The following is a 17,332-nucleotide window of genomic DNA, read 5'->3' as shown; positions in this document are numbered from 1 at the left end:
CTCTGTATCTCCACCACTTCCCTGAAAGTAATCCAAGAGTTCTGCACTCCCACAGTTCCCCTAAGCTACTGACCCTGCACCTGACTTCAGGCAAAGAGTAAGGAATGTTCTCTCTTACTGGCAAAGCCCACGCCTCTCAGCAGGAGTGTGGAGCCTTTTGTGAACTACAGCATCCATCATCCCAATCAAGCATGGCCAATGTGGTTCATCAAGATCTGGAGAACCAACGGTTCCTCACATCTGCTTTCCAAACTTTCCTGCAACACATCACCAACTCTGGCATTGCTTACTAAAAGTGAGTGGATAAAGACTAAGAATCCAGTGTAAATACCTAGTGTAGAAGTACCCTAGAAAAAGGTGGATCTATATCGCACACCAAGTCAGGCCACAGGTCCATCAAGTTCAGCATTGTCTTATGTGGTTGGCTGTGGATCTTCAGGGTTTCAGACAGGAGACATTCCCAGCCCTCCTAGGAGATGTGAGGGATTGAACCTGAGACCACTGAGCTAGGTTCTTTCTCAAACCTCTAATGATAATGACACAGGAAGGTTGTGATTTAGGAGTAATTGGGTCGTGGAACATCATTCTTCAGCAACCTTCAGCTAACATACCACTAGCATAACATATTGTCCCATGCTGATTTTACACATCAGGCTGAAAAAAAAATCTATTGATTTCTTGTCCATGTCATTTTCTGAAGCAAAACAAATATATCACTGAGCTTGGTTTTTATTTCTTTTTAATGAATAACCGCATGTGTGAAACTCCTTTTTTTTAAGTCAATACATATTTTCATAATAAATAAAATGGACATGATCAACTTTGACAGGGCATCATTATGACATAAAAGCTGCCATTAAGCTTAACTCATAAACATTTCCTAGAATGGTACAGAATATTAAATCATATAAATAAATCTCCACTCATATAAATTATGTGATACAATTTTAAATAAATTATAATTAAATAGTACTATCTGCTAAAATGCTTTTTAAATAAGGCAATATACTTTGTCCTCTGGAGAGAAGTAAACAGAAAAAGAACAGATTCTTCAGATACCTGTTAATTCAATGTAATTAAGCAAGTTTGCTATCAGAAGATCCAATTTTATGTGTTAAAAAGGAACTTAACTTTCAGTTAGAGAGCTTGGCACGTTTTCCCTAGATTTCAATTGACTTGAAAATGAATTCCATTGAAACCATTGGCCTTTTTCAAGAAAAGATCCCAAAGCAAGCATATCAATGGATGCAGGGCCACCAGGCTCATAAAGAGGTCCAGGTTAAAGAGATGCTTCCATGTGGCTTATCTGTATCAGAATTCCCTAGCCTGGTACCTGCTGGATGTTTTGAAATACAACTCCCACAAGATCCAGCCAGTATGGTCAATGTCTGCTATGATACGAGTTGTAGACCAAAGCATCTGAAGGGTTCTGGGAAGGCTGATCTAACATTAACATCCTAATTCCCATGATGGTGGTGGCTCAAGAAGTTCTTCTGCTAGCACCAAAACTGGAGTCTTTGTTACAGAGGCACCAAGTAACAAAATAGATGCTCCATCTGAGCCCAGCAGAGTCACAAGTTGAGTAGCAGCCTCATTTTTAAAGGCCTTCTTAATCTCCCATTCTTCCCTCAATACCCCCCCCTAATCAAGACTAAATCCCTCCATTTCACAATACTTCTAAACTCTGACTGGCGTGAGTTGTATTTTATGTACAGGTCCAGAGGAGTTTCCAATCACATGTCTGAGCTGGCCCTTCCTTTCAAGTAAATTTGTTTTGCATTAGGCTAACTTGCCGGCCCTCGATTCACTCTGTAGAGATGTTCTGTCAAAGTTTGCCACTAAACCAGATAAAGCAGTTTGAGAACTGCTGGATCGATACTTTAAAATGGGTCTCATGAAAGCATACGTCCGTTGAGTTCTGTATGGGTAAAAACATTTGTGTCTACTGCCTTTAAAAGCGAACCGTTGCATTTGTCCTTGTTCCACAGAGGCCACCACCGAAGGAAGATGCAATGATCCTGACTGCCCACTCAGTTGTTGTTCTTCTTCTTGCCTTTGTGGCTCTTGTTGGGGGCTTTGAGCGCTGCAGTGCAGGCATCCTCCAGGTAGTCAAAAAGCAAATCAAGCTCACCGACTGCTTTGTTTTTCCCATTTTCTCCCAACTGTAAAATCAAAGCAAAAACAATTTCTTCATCAGAATGGACAACATAGATTATAAAAGATGTTGTGTTGATTGGGGGGGGACACACACGGAGGGAAATGGGGGTACTCTAAGAATTAGAGCACAACTCCTCGAGAGGTTTTTCTACATAAGCCTCACTCAATTAACCAAGATCTGCAGAAGGATACAGGAGTGTGAGAAACAGAGTAGAACAGGTTCTGTGCAATAGGCAACAGAGTTCTTGCATCAGAGTTAAACTGGAAAGCTTTACAATGGAGGGTTCCCTTCCTAGGTTTGTTTTTAACGTGCCACGGGTATTTTTCTCTTTTGTGCAGGATTCAGTGAATGGAGGAACACAAAGGCATGAGATCAGCTTCTGCTCAGGTATGCCTTTCCTAGATTTGCCTTCTGTGAGCCACAGTGGCCAAATGGGAATTAATATGACAGTTCACCTGAGCAGAATGAGACAAGACCCAGGAGCCCACTGCAAGAATGCTCATTGAACAGCCTGAACATTTTCTCTCTATAGTACTATTGATCCAATTTGGGTCATTTTGGATCTTCCATTGAGTTCTGTTAGATTCTGATAAGAATAAATTACTTCATTTATATTTTGCATAATTATTTATTTAAAGGGATTGGGTGAAAGGGATAGTAGACAATACCTCAATTTAGCACACATTTAAAGGCAAATCTGTCTAAAAGCAAATCTACCTAATTTGCACTGTATTTGCAAACAATATGTGAACCAAAACACAGCCATCCTTTACCAAGATAAAGCATGGGTATAACTGCATATATTGGTGAAAACAGCATACAAAAATACATTATATTAGGGAAAATATGAATATAAGGGGAATATGCTTTACAAAAGTGCACATATGAGACAGAATTGCATGCAATTGTATGTATTTTTGATGAAATCAGCACTAAACTGCTGGCTAATTTTCAGGAGCACTTTTTAAAAGTGGAAATGTCACTCATGTGGAACCTGAACTTAAGATGTTTTAAAAAAATGAGAAACTGTGAGAAACCAAAACTGACAGATTTCTCCTTATCAAACCTCAATGGATTCAATACTGGAATAAACAGACAACAACAACAACAATTCCACCCCTGAATGAAATGCAAAAGGCTTGCATTTTTTTTATTATTATTTTACCTTCAGGCGGCAAAACATTTTGTACTGGATAAAAGTTCAAAGGGAACAGATATGAATGTGGGCTAAGCAAATGCAGCTACAATGTAAGGCTGGCTGAAATGGAGAGGTTTCTAACCATTGGCCTTGCTGGCTAGAGCTGATGAGATTTGCCATCCAACAACATCTGGGGGTCCACAGATAGACCATCCCTCCACTATATGCCACAGCTCTCCCTACAATGCAGCTTTCATTTAACATGGATCATATTCAAACCTTATTCCCCTGTGTGTACTCTGAGGGACTACAGTCTGTGAAGACTGTATAAAACATGCCTTTTCTAACCATTTGAATTAGCACTCAACTATGAACAAAAAAGGGAGATTAATATTTTTATTTTTAAAATAATCTTTTTCATAAACTGCTTTAAGGGTTGTATTTATTTTTTTTCATTCAAGTGGTACATAAATAAAATAGAACACATTTTTAAAAGCAACTTACCTGTTGTAATTTGTCTTTCATTTGCTGCAGGTTCCTTTCAATGTGTTCTTTATTTCCCAGTGGTTTCTGAAAAGGAAGGAATGCAGCTAAGTCACAGTGTGGTTTTTCATTTCACACCTTTCGCTTGTGTGGCACTTGACGGCAGAAAGATTGGATGTTTTGATTTGAGGTTTTCTTCTTTACCTTCGGTGCTGGTGATTTGCTACCTTGCCTTGTCTAGAAATATATTGCCAACTACCAGCCACAGACACAAGTTGAATACCCTGCTCCCAGTGGCGTAGCGTGGGTTGTCAGCACCCGGGGCAAGGCAAGCAATTTGTGCCCCCTAACCCATGGATTTGCGCCCCCTAACCTGTGGATTTGCACCCCTAACCCTAACCCCCAGATGTTGCGCCCGGTGCGGCCGGCCCCCCCTGCACCCCCCACGCTACGCCACTGCCTGCTCCCCCACCTCCCTAGAGGAAAAGCATTCAAGCAGGTGAAATATCAAGGAAGCAGAGGATCAGGGGTGGGAAACAGAGACAGACTACAGCTATAGATGATGCTTACACAGCCATTCAGTTTCCTATTCAAATCAGCCAAGAAACTTGCAACTTCCTGGGCGCTGGGATATTTGTCCCCAGAGAGGGTCAAGAGGACATCTGTCACCACAATATCTGTTAATCTCTTCATTAGGTAGCAGCGATCATTCACCTGCAAAGACAAGATAATGAAATTATGTACCTCGAACAACAAGAAGGTACAAAGAGAGAAGAAAAATATTGTTTAATGCACACGGGAATCTCACCTTGATGTTGGTGTACAGATGCTGCCCAACAAATCTGTTATCTGTGTCCTTATCAAAGTGTCTTCCCTATTTAAAAAAAAGAGAGAGAGACCGAATGAGAGTGTGGCAGAAAGATGAGGCTCTACTTTTTCAAAAGCTCAGCACTGGCACACCAGCTCCCCGAGTCTATATAGCACTCCAGTTCCACAACTGAGTTGGAGGAGATTGCAACCCATGACATGGGGAAGGAAGATGGCGGCTGGACATGGAACTATAGAAAAAGATGACAAGTTATTATAGTGTTAGTGTTGACCTGGTGAGTGTGAAAGCTGCAAAGGTAAGCAGGCCCAATGAGCTACCTAACAGATCGGAAGCGAAAAGCAGAACTGAGAGCATCAAACAAAATGTTTAAAGCCCCATACTTGCCAGTCCTACATGTAGAAGATAACCATGAGTGGGTTGTGTGGCTATTTATAAAATGAGCTCTAGAAGGTTACACTTCATAGGCAGCTGAATATAATACTGTGGGTTGTGGTTTCCCAAAGCGGCATACATACTTAAAGTATGCACATACCTGAAGGCAGGTTAGCATCCTTTCAGGATGCAAGGATGTCAAGGAGCAAAAGTGGGGAAATCACAAGACAGTACAAAGCATATGAAAGCTGTGCAGATAAAACTGCAGCACGCCGACCAATTGCTTTACCTGGCTGGCTAAAGTATATGTACGATTCCTGAAGTAGGTTTTCTGGAAGTTGTTTCTCGTGAGTTCGCAGGAGTGGTTAGTATGAATAACTGCGTCCTTCAAGGGCACGGGGCTTGCCAAGAAGATGAGAGGGAGGCAAGCGCAGCAGAACACCCAGACAAGGAAGCATCTGGTCCCATTCTCAAGTGCATTCATGGCTCTCCGAGAAAGGTGGCAAGTTCAGCCAAGTCACAGCTGCAGTCTTTGAACCGTCTAGAGACACACAGAAGGAGAATTTCCCAATGAAAATAGACAAAGATCTATTAACGTTATAGTGAAACATAATAATTTTGCTCTATAAATTATCCATCTAACTTACATTTCAACATGCAGCAATATAATTATATAAGCACTTGGAATTATTACTTACTTGTAATGTTTTTGCTGTGCTGTGAAGGAGTTGAGGGTTCCCCTATATATACCCATTGCCACCTTGTTCGAGAGATAGGTAGCGATGAGTTAAAATGACATCATCGAGTCTCTTACTTTCCACCATCGCTTCTGAGAATTTACTAACCACGACACCCAAAAAAAAAAGCCACAAGACACAACCTCACTGGTTTTTTACTGTGTAATTTTTATAAGGTGCCCCTGTTGATGAGGCTGGGGGCAGAAAGATGGGTTTGTTCCCGACACAGCTGCAAGTTAGGGTCAAACTAAATGTGACAGCATTCACACAATTGGCCAATGTGTGACTGGCGTGTAAAAAGGAGACATTGGTGGTGTGTGTCTGTGTGTTGATATGGGTCATCATGACCATGGCAAGAATAAAGTCCTTCCTCTTCCTCCACCAGGGTCCCAATCCATACAGCTATCCCCACACCAGCTATTTACCATTAAGAACCCTGTGATGGCCTAGGCCTCGGGCTCGGACTCGGAACCAGAGGAGTCTCAGTCTGCACCGGATCCTTTGCCTCAGGCATCATCTGAACCAAGTCTGGGCCTTGATCCTGAAGAGTCCCAGTCTGTACAGGTTCCCCTGCAACAAACACCAGATGGGCGAAATCAGGGGCCTGAGCCTGCCCTGGCTCCAGATGCGGGGATTACATCGTTGCCTTCAGCTTGGTCATCACTTACAGCTGCTCCAATACCGGTTTGGTCGGGAAGGCTGAGGCAGTCCCTGGGTCTAGTAACCCCCTGACGTCTCCCGAGCTGCAGAGACTCAGGTCTGAGAGAAGGAGAGACCTGAATACACACAGGAGGAGTGCTCACCTTCGGGCGAAACAAGGAGGTGAGTCGCCAGGGGATCAGGACCGGCTGCTACCCCGACAAAGATAAAAGGCTGATGGATCCCACCCCAGGTTGCGGGAGCAACATTGCTGTATGCTAGATCCTGCCTGAGATCCTGTACCTGTCCTTGCCTGGTTTCCTGCCTCATGTTCGGTCTTGGCCCTGTCGGACTGACTCTTAGAGGAACCTTCGGATTCTGGACTGGTCCTGAACCGCGTTTCATGGGTTACCCCTGGGCCCAGCACAAATCCATTCATTGAGTTTGATGCATCAATGAAACTTTAAAAATGTGAAATGTAACACTGCAACTAAATGTTGTGATTGGCGTAGGGCATGGGGTGGGGGGACCTAAGATCATAGACTTGGTGGGGACTGACCTGGCAGAAGACCCAGCAGGCTGTAGGATGAGAATGCAGGATGGCAGGAGGAGACTAACCTAAGGGGGACCCTAGTAGCTTTGGAGATGGAGATCTGGCTCCTAGCGAAGGCCTGAGCAGATTGTGTGGAGAATGTACCACCTCTGTGTTATTGGATACCACTGGTGTAACCATCATGGTCCATTAAGGAGGTTCATGCACCTTCCACTGTCAGTGAAGAGTCTTTTGAGGAGGCACCTGGGGATAAGTTCAATGGTGAACCAGCTCCGTCAACTCCATCTCTGTTTTCAAGGGCATTGATGTGGCAGTGCTACATGAACGAACCTTACATGCCCAGTTTCTAAGGAGGAGCACCCATTTGCTTGTCCAGGCTCAACCATGTGAAAAGCGTGCCCCACTCTTCCTAAGGAGAGTTTAAGGGACATGTAAATCATTGAAACAACATCTTAAGTGATGCCGAGCTGTGTACCATGCATTTGTAACCTGTAGACCCATGTTGGGATGCTGTACTGACTTCCTAAACAAAACCTTTGAAAAATTGTGGTGACACTTAACTGCCAGTAGTCTTGCTAAGATGTATAAGACTGAATCAGATAAGTGCTGGAGATGCAAAGAGGTTGAGGAAACATTCTTTCATATGTGGTGGACTTGTAAAGGAGTAAAAGAGTATTGGGAAATGTTCCGTAATGAATTGGAAAAAAGTTTTAAAAGTACTTTCCCAAAAAAAAACAAAGTCCTTTCTGTTGGGGATAATTCAGACTGAAATTCCCAGGTGTCAAAAAAAGATTATTTATGTATGCCACTACTGTGGCCCATGTTTTGTTAGCCCAAAAATGGAAAACAAGCAAGGTCCCAACCAAATGGCAACTTAAGTTGACAGAATATGCACAGCTTGCAGACTTAACATATAGAATAAGAGGAGGAGAAGAACATACATTTAGAGAAGATTGGAAAATGTCTATTGAATATATGGGAAATAACTGTGTATAGCTGAAAACACTGGCAGCATTAAGATAAATTCAACAGTGTAAATAAGTTTTGATGGATGTAATAATGGAATACTGAATGGTATAGTTTTTGTAAAATATGCAGGGATTTTTTATATGTAAAATGAACCATAGAAAGAGAAGGAGGGAAGTCACTGATATCTTAAGGGTGTAAAAATGAGTACTTTAAATTGTAAAACAGAAAATTATATATATATATATATGACAATTGTGGTGACAGTTCAAGAGTCAGATGAGAACAGCCAGGGCATGTGCTCTTACTGTATACCAATATAGGAAAATGTTGCACACCACCTATGGCATGGTCATGATCCACAAGAGTACAAAGGTGGCCTGTTGCTTTGGAAGTCAATATTCTGCCGTCTCAATCCATTTCAACGTCAAGGTTCTTGACTGTGCCCTAAGGGCCATAGAGATCATGATGCATGGAGCATGTTTTATTTAAATTATTCGCATTGTTAAAAGCTCAGAAGTTCTTGGTACAGCTCTTGATAGACTTACCCTCCATGAATTTGCCCAACCCTCTTTCAAAGCCATCCAAGATGGTGGCAATCGCTGCCTTTTGTGGGAGCAAATTCTATAGTTCAACTATCCCACATGTGACAAAGTACTTTCTTTCGTCTCTGCTGAATCTACCAACATTCTGCTTCATTGCATGTCTACCAGCTATAGGTTTATGAGGGTGGGGGGACTTTTCTCTATCCACTTTTTCTATTCTGTTTAAGTGGTATGATGCTGCTTTAAATGTAAGGGGCAGATGTGGTCCTAGACAAAGATGAGTGAAATCATCTATTAGCCCCTTGTAGACCAATTTTCTATTATGATTATATTTTCATTTCTATACCACTTCATATTTTAAAAGGGGGGGGACTCAGGGTGGTTTATAACACATTAAAATATCAAATAAAACAATCCAGAATAAAACTAATGCAAGCTTCAAGGAAAATATTTCAGAACCTTCTCTAAGTGACATTTTGCTTTCCCCATATTTATTTACCTACTTAATTTATACAGCTGCCCCATAGTAGGACTATAGGAAGCCCTGGTGGTGTAGTGGTTAGGGTGTCGGACTGGGACCTGGGAGTTCAGGGTTCAAATCCCCACACAGTCATGAAGCTCACTTGACCTTGGAGTCAGTCACAGCCCCTTAACCTACCTCACAGGGTTGGTGTAGGGATTAACTGATTCCATGTGCTGCTGATATAGTAGATCCAAATTCAGTTGATTCTGACAAGATGCTCTGAGAAGACAATTCAGCAATGTCTACTCCAGATTAGGATACAGTCCTCAGCATTTACCCATACAGTGGTACCTCAGGTTACATATGCTTCAGGTTACAGTCTCCGCTAACCCAGAAATAGTGCTTCAGGTTAAGAACTTTGCTTCAGGATGAGAACAGAAATCAGGCTCCGGCGGCACGGCAGCAGCAGGAGGCCCCATTAGTTAAAGTGGTCCTTCAGGTTAAGAACAGTTTCAGGTTAAGAACGGACCTCCGGAACAAATTAAGTACTTAGCCTGAGGTACCACTGTACTGTATATTATCCATTTGATTTCAGTGAATTTATAGATCTATGTATTTGTGACTAAGCTCTATGTCTATGGCAGGTTCACTACAACTTCCGAGTGCTTAACCAAAGAAGAGGTTTTCTGTTAAATCAGATATTTTTTAGCTTAATCCCAAATTTTAAAAAACTCTGCAATAAAACGTAGAGTTCATCAGTGAAGAAATAATATTGATTTCTCCTTGTTTCAATTTTTTTTTTTCAAAGAGAGAGAGAAGGAGCACAGCACAGCACAGTGGTACCTCAGGTTAAGTACTTAATTCGTTCTGGAGGTCCATTCTTAAGCTGAAACTGTTCTTAATCTGAAGCACCACTTTAGCTAATGGGGCCTCCTGCTGCTGCCGCACCGCCACTGCACAATTTCTGTTCTCATCCTGAAGCAAAGTTCTTAACCTGAAGCAATATTTCTGGGTTAGCGCAGTATGTAACCTGAAGCGTATGTAACCTGAGGTACCACTGTAGTAGAAATCACGTAAGCAGCAAAGTGGTACTCAACCCCATTTTGGGTTTTCCTTTCCCCTTTTTTCTTTCCAGTAATGTCTCAGAAATCACCCTTTTCCCACTCAAAGGCTCTGGGGTAATACTTCAAACCACAATTACACACTGAGTTTCCCTAGGTGACTAGTAAGTCAAAGTGGTTTGATATTCTCAACAACTGACCCATATAAAACACAGAGGATTCGAAGCAGAGGAATAGCATGTGCACCAGAAGCCACAAACACTTCCTCCTTGATTTCAACCTTCTGTTGTCATGTAGACTAATCTTTGATTTCATCTTCCTAGGACTTGCAGAGACTTGTCTGTGCTTAACTTGCAGTGCTCTCTTTTTTTCTAAAAAATATGTTTAGGGGTACTCTCATTTTGACTCAAGAAAATCACCATTTTATAGTTCAGATAAATACAGTGAATGGACAAAAGTACAAAGATTCACAAAATGTTTAGGTAGGGGTATGTGTATTCCTGCATCCCCCCAGGAAAAAAAAGGCACTGACAACTTGATTTGTGTTTTTAGTTGTTACCTGGTTATAGTAGCATGAATTTGACACATTTTAAATTCTTGGATGAGATTTCTCAACGGTAAGCCCCAGTGGCGTAGCGTGGGTTGTCAGCACCCGGGGCAAGGCAAGTAATTTGACCCCCTAACCCGTGGATTTGCGCCCTCTAACCCTAACCCCCAGATGTTGCGCCCGGTGCGGCCGGCCCCCCCTGCACCCCCCACGCTACGCCACTGGTAAGCCCACAATGTACACAGGGGTTACTTTCCAGAAATCACACCTGAAGGCAAAATCACGTACTGTATAGTCTAAACACACTGGGTGCAATTGCAGGTGGGATTACCAAAGTCTTTATTTCCTGGACACCTGCCCCCTTACTTACTTACTTACTTACTTACTTACTTACTTATTTATTTATTTATTTATTTATTTATTTATTTATTTCTAAGCCATGCGCTTTAAAGATGAATGCACACAACTGAAATGTGCCTAAGTTGCAGGCTTCCTGTATTCACAAACTATAGATAACATACAGGTAATCAGATGCATGTTTGAGCACCCCCATGTTGAAAGTGCTGCAATTGGCAGTCTCCCACTACTGCTATAGCTAAATAGAGTTGCAATGTTTTTATTATTTTTGAAAACAAAATATTTATGATTTTCAGGTTTATACATTTCAGAAATTTTACAGTTATTTTAACATTTCAAATCTTGACTTCCTTCCCCCTTTTCCTGTGGCTACTTAAATTTATTCTTAATATTTTCTGCATATCCAAATTAACTTAATTTGTTCATTTATTCATCTACTTTAAATATATACACTTATGAAACTGCAGGTTATTACAACAATCCTACAATTTATCTGTAAATATTCAATAAACCATTTCCATTCTTTTATATATAAAGAAACTGTTATCTTGATTTCTTATTTTTCCAGTAAGTTTTGCCATTTGTGCATATTCCATGAGTTTTTGTGTCCATTCTTCCTTTGCTGGGACTTCTACTTTTTTCCATTTTGGGGCAAGTAACATTCTTGTCACTGCAGTAGCATACATGACTAAGTTTCTATACAGTTTAGGTAGTTCTGTCACTATAATTCCCAAAAGAAAAGCTTCTGGTTTGTTTTTTTTATAAACGTTATTTTAAACATCCTTTTCCATTCATTATATATCATTTCCCAGTAAGCTTTAACCTTACTACAAGACCCCCCACATATGATAAAAAGAACCTTCTTTCTCTTTACATTTCCAACACTTACTAGATTTAGAGTTATACATTTTTGCCAATTTACTCGGTGTTAGATACCATTGATAGAGAGAGTTGCAACATTCAGACAGCAGTTAGACTGTACACACTTACTTGAGAGCATGTCTAATCGGATCCCATGAGATTTACTTATGAGTAGATATGCAGTGCACTGTTAGTTAATGCATTCTATTAATTGACGAAAATATGTTTGATAGATCAAAAAGATGTGCCTGATGAATTAGGCAGCAAAATTTCAGAATACTTTTTTAAAAAAATTAAAAATAAAACAAACCGTTTGCAAAATCATGGGTGGTGGGTGTCAGCTTAGAAAAGATATTCCTCCCCATTGAGGTGGAAATGAATGTCAGAGTCCAATCCTAAGACTGGCCACCACCCAGTGGGGCTTAAGAGAGCACCACCAACACACCCATAGAGCTGTAGTCCAGGGTGGAAGGTGAGGAGCTGGCACAATTATGAGGCCCACATTGAGCCATATGGCGCCATGCTGGGCTCTGTCACTCTTATTCTGCACCCACAGGGCTTGCCACTGGCTGCCTCTGCAAATGGAGGGAACAGGGCTCAGAAGTGGGACACCTCTGCCCAGTATACCTGAAGGAGCGTCTCCACCCCCATTGTTCAGCCCGGACACTGAGGTCCACCTCTGAGGGCCTTCTGGCGGTTCCCTCAATGCGAGAACTGAGATTACAGGGAACCAGGCAGAGGGCCTTCTCGGTAGTGGCGCCTGCTCTGTGGAACGCCCTCCCATCAGAAGTCAAAGAAATAAACAACTACCTGACTTTTAGAAGACATCTGAAGGCAACCCTGTTTAGGGAAGTTTTAAATGTGTGCTGTTTTATCGTGTTTTTAATATTCTGTTGGGAGCCACCCAGAGTGGCTGGGGAAACCCAGTTAGATGGGGGGGGGACATAAATAAATTATTATTATTATTATTATTACTACTGCTACTATTACTACTACCCAACCCACCACCCCATCCAATGCAAAGGGGTTTGGGGTTGCTCTGTAAAATGATATATAAAATATCCTGTAATTTATTCACAGAGAGGTAGACACTCCCATTCACCCACCTGGGAGCTTACTTCTTCTCCCAGTCACTCACCCTGGGAGACCCTTTCTACCCTGCCTTTTATGCAGTGACTGCCCCCCCTCCTCCGACTGTCTCCTTCCTGTTTGTGTCCTCCTCAGCCCAAGATTAAGGACTTCTCCCACCCACCACAAGTTTTTATAAATGTTTCCAATACAAAGTAGTAAACATACACAGAGAAAACAAGAGAAAGAGAAAATAGAGAAATAAAACAAACAGAACACTGGTTAGTAAGATAAAAGGAGGAAGAAAAACAAATAACACAAAGAGAGAACACTGTTTTCTTTCAAATGTTCATTAGGTAAAGGGACCCCTGACCATTAGGTCCAGTTGTGGCTGACTCTGGCTCATCTCACTTTACTGGCTGAGGGAGCCGGCGTACAGCTTCCGGGTCATGTGGCCAGCATGACTAAGCCGCTTCTGGCGAACCAGAGCAGCGCACGGAAACGCCGTTTACCTTCCCGCCGGAGTGGTACCTATTTATCTACTTGCACTTTGACGTGCTTTTGAACTGCTAGGTTGGCAGGAGCAGGGACCGAGCAACGGGAGCTCACCCCGTCGCAGGGATTCGAACCACCGACCTTCTGATTGGCAAGTCCTAGGCTCTGTGGTTTAACCCACAGCGCCACCCATATTTCTAATGTTTATTTACTCGCACACAAATATGCGATCAATTTGATCATTCGTCAGAAAAAACTAAAATTCATTTAATCATAGGACTAAGATACTTTGATGATGGTATTTTGATTTCTTCTTCTGCACAACATTTCATTTATTATTATTATTATTATTATTATTATTATTATTATTATTATTATTATTATTTGCCATCAGTCCTGGGCACCGAAATGTCGTGCATTCACCCTGCTTGCATGATCAGCCAGGAGCAAAGGATTCCATGTTCAGGTGTGCCAAATGCAGAAGCTCAATACAGCAGGATATTGACTTCCCTTTGCCACAGAGCACATGCCTAAAATATGCTCCTGGCTAAGGCCAAGTTGAGGAGTGTAGTTCAATACGAATGTATAATAAATCAAGTATAATGGCTGCTGGGCTCTGGGAAGGGACTTCTTCTTCGCCCAGGGCAGCAGATCAAACCTAGGCAGCAGCTTCTTCCATAGTTCTGAGTACAAGGGAAGTGGCACTGGCTTCCCTTAGCCCTGCACAAAACATGCACTCCTTTGCAAACCACAGCAGCACTCCTAGGCAGCAGGCTTTTTCAGTTTCAACCACAAGGGAGGCATTGCTGCTCAGCTGGTCTCACTCAGTATAAGACAAAAAAAATCATAACTTATAGGGATGTACAGTGGTACCTCAGGTTAAGAACTTAATTCGTTCCGGAGGTCCGTTCTTAATCTGAAACCGTTCTTAACCTGAAGCACCACTTTAGCTAATGGGGCCTCCAGCTGCCACCGCACCGCCGGAGCACGATTTCTGTTCTCATCCTGAAGCAAAGTTCTTAACCTGAAGCACTATTTCTGGGTTAGCAGAGTCTGTAACCTGAAGCGTATGTAACCTGAAGCGTATGTAACCTGAGGTACCACTGTACATAGTGGATTTGTATGCAAGACCACATTCATACTGTGCATTTAAAGCACTACGACAGCAATTTAAGCAGTGATGTCTTTCTCCGAAGAATTCTGGGAGCTGTTGTTTGTCAAAGGTGCTGAGAGTTGTTGGTAGACACACACGCACCCCAATTCTGTGAAGGAAGATGGACTGTGGGTTGCCGTATTTTGAAGAGAGAGAGAAAGAGGATGCCATGACAGCCATTCAAAGCAAATAAATGTGATTTGTCTCAAATTTTCTACCTGAAGAAGAGGACATGTCCTGGAAAAAGAGGCAAACCAGTTTAAACCAATCTCTGACAGCCACACTGCCAGCATGCTGGTGTCCTCAAAGTATAACGTAAGTGGAAGCAAACAGTAGTACCTTCATACAGGCAGAAGAAACCTTGTACCCACAAAGGACCTCTAACCATCTTCTAACTCACAACCCTCCCCCCTCCACTTCTTCCATCTGCTCCTTTTGCATCTACACACACACACACACACACACACACACACACACACACACACCACACCACCCTCTCCTTATCCGAGTGCAGGTATAAGTTGTTAGCTTTTGAAAGTTCTGTGGGCTTCTCCATAATCCATTCAATACCCAGAAACTGGGGTCGCAGGTGGCGCTGTGGGTTAAACCACAGAGCCTAGGACTTGCCAATCAGAAGGTCGGCGGTTTGAATCCCTGTGACGGGGTGAGCTCCCGTTGCTCGGTCCCTGCTCCTGCCAACCTAGCAGTTCGAAAGCACGTCAAAGTGCAAGTAGATAGATACAGCTCCGGCAGGAAGGTAAACGGTGTTTTCATGCGCTGCTCTGGTTCGCCAGAAGCGGCTTAGTCATGCTGGCCACATGACCCGGAAGCTGTACGCCGGCTCCCTCGGCCAATAAAGCGAGATGAGGGCCGCAACCCCAGAGTCGGCCACAACTGGACCTAATGGTCAGGGCTCCCTTTACCTTTACCCAGAAACTGCCAGTTTTCTTCCTACCAGAAACTGCTGGGGCTGGAGGTTGGAACCTATCTCTGCATGTTGAGCTATCAGAACTGCTGGCTAGAGCATCATCCTGGCAGTGAAACAGTCTCATTCCCCACCCAGACTGGAAATTACAAAAGCCCTTTTCTGCCTTGGAAGGTCCCAGTGTGGTGCAACTGGTCACACTGCCCGATTCCGCCTCTGCTTAGTGTCTTTCTAGAGCCCATGATTCTGCTCAGCTGGGTTTCTCTTGCCCCTCCTTCTTCCTTGTAAAGGGACCGCTTGCTACTCCTGCCTGCCTCCTTTATTCCCTCCTCCCAGTACACAGGGAGAAGCTTCCCCATGGGAACAAAGAATCAGAATGTAATAGGATTTTATACGTATTTTTTATCCTTCCACTTTGTTATGGGAATGAGCCATAGTTCAAGGTAAAGGAAGTTCTAGGTAGTGCTACGAAAAAAACACCTCCCGTCTGAAACCCTGGGAAGTCACGGTCCTGTAGGTACGAGGGTCCGAGGCTGTATAGGGCTTTAAAGGTTATAATAATAAAGGAATAATATAGACCAGATGACAGACATGGTGGCTCTAGAAGTTGGTCTCAAACCTCCTAGCACTCTGACCCAGAAGGGCCAGTGGTCATGGATGATGGGAGTTGTAGCCCAACATGTGGAGAATATTACATCAGCTGTCCCAGTTCAGACAATATCAAGGTAGATGACCAATGGATAATCTGTAACACATTTAGAAACCTGTAAAAATCCCATTTTCACGTACAGTGGTACCTCAGGTTACATACGCTTCAGGATACATACGCTTCAGGTTACAGACTCCACTAACCCAGAAATAGTGCTTCAGGTTAAGAACTTTGCTTCGGATGAGAACAGAAATTGCATGGTGGCAGCGGGAGGCCCCGTTAGCTAAAGAGGGGCTTCAGGTTAAGAACAGTTTCAGGTTAAGAACGGACCTCTGGAACGAATTAAGTACTTAACCCAAGGTACCACTGTAGAAGCAAGTACCAACGGGAAGAAAAAAGTAAATGCCAATAAGTGAAGTGTTCTCATTTTTACCGGGGTGATTCATTGACCACATTGCTGCAGTGGTCGTAACAAAGTCTATTCTATACTTCACGCAATGCATTTCATTTATGACAATCAAGCAGATTTCATGTTGTTGTACCATGCCATTTAATGACCTACTTATTCAACTATTGAGAAAAGCCACTTCAGTTGTAGTGACATTTCTGTACTTACTTCCTGCTTTATTTTGGCATCTTATTCACTGAACTTGGTCTGCATAATGAAGCTGAACACACAGTAGCACACAACAAAACAAAGCCAGTTAAAATTCAGAGATCTTGTCCTCTTGGGTGGTATACATCTGTGAAGAAAGAGGCTTCGTTGTTTGGAGGAAGTGAAGCCAAGTCCCCAAAAGACAAAGGTGTTGTGTGCTATTTATTCAAATGTATTTAATCACCCAATAATTGGAAAGTCACTTAAATGAACCAAGACCCTACACACACACACACACACACACACCCACACACACACACACACACACACACCATCTGTTAGGAAGAAACACTCTATATAGCCTGTTTTATGAGAGTCTTTTAATTTCAAATGCTTCTATATACAGGTGGGCAATCTCTAGGGCACTACAGTAGCCTCCATGGATACTCCTTTCAAGAAAGAGAAATAGTTCTTCCATAATGGAATCTCTGCAAAGATAAAGTGAAACATTTGGATAGATTCCTATTTTCTTATTTTCCCAAGGAAGTGGTTTCATGTGCATAGTGTCAGGGCTGGAGTCCTGCAATAAAGGAAGCAGATCTCCGTTGTCAGCGAAGTTAACTCTTTATTCAAGAAAACAAGCATACAACTCAGCCTAGTGGTGTCAGCAGCTCTTCCTGGTAGGTCTTGCCCAATTGCAAGGCAGAAGATCCCAGCCTAAGGCTCCTCCTCTCCCGG

The 17,332-nt window shown here is 42.6% G+C and overlaps 1 protein-coding gene across 1 annotated transcript; it reads right to left on the bottom strand.

Moving 5' to 3' along the window:
* Positions 1 to 1,018: 1,018 nt before the first annotated feature.
* Positions 1,019 to 5,493, bottom strand: IL22 (interleukin 22). The gene is made up of 5 exons (XM_083699577.1): positions 5,270 to 5,493; positions 4,588 to 4,653; positions 4,350 to 4,493; positions 3,801 to 3,866; positions 1,019 to 2,162 (listed from the first exon to the last, which is right to left on the bottom strand). Exons 1-5 carry the CDS (start codon positions 5,462 to 5,464, stop codon positions 2,031 to 2,033), a joined length of 603 nt encoding a protein of 200 aa, XP_083555703.1. The 5' UTR covers positions 5,465 to 5,493; the 3' UTR covers positions 1,019 to 2,030.
* Between the last annotated feature and the right edge of the window lie 11,839 nt (positions 5,494 to 17,332).

This window comes from Podarcis gaigeae (assembly GCF_964106915.1).
Source record: "Podarcis gaigeae genome assembly, chromosome: 10".
NCBI lineage: Eukaryota > Metazoa > Chordata > Lepidosauria > Squamata > Lacertidae > Podarcis > Podarcis gaigeae.
The sequence above is the reverse complement of the archived record's forward strand: the minus strand, read 5'-3'. Positions and strand labels throughout refer to the sequence as shown.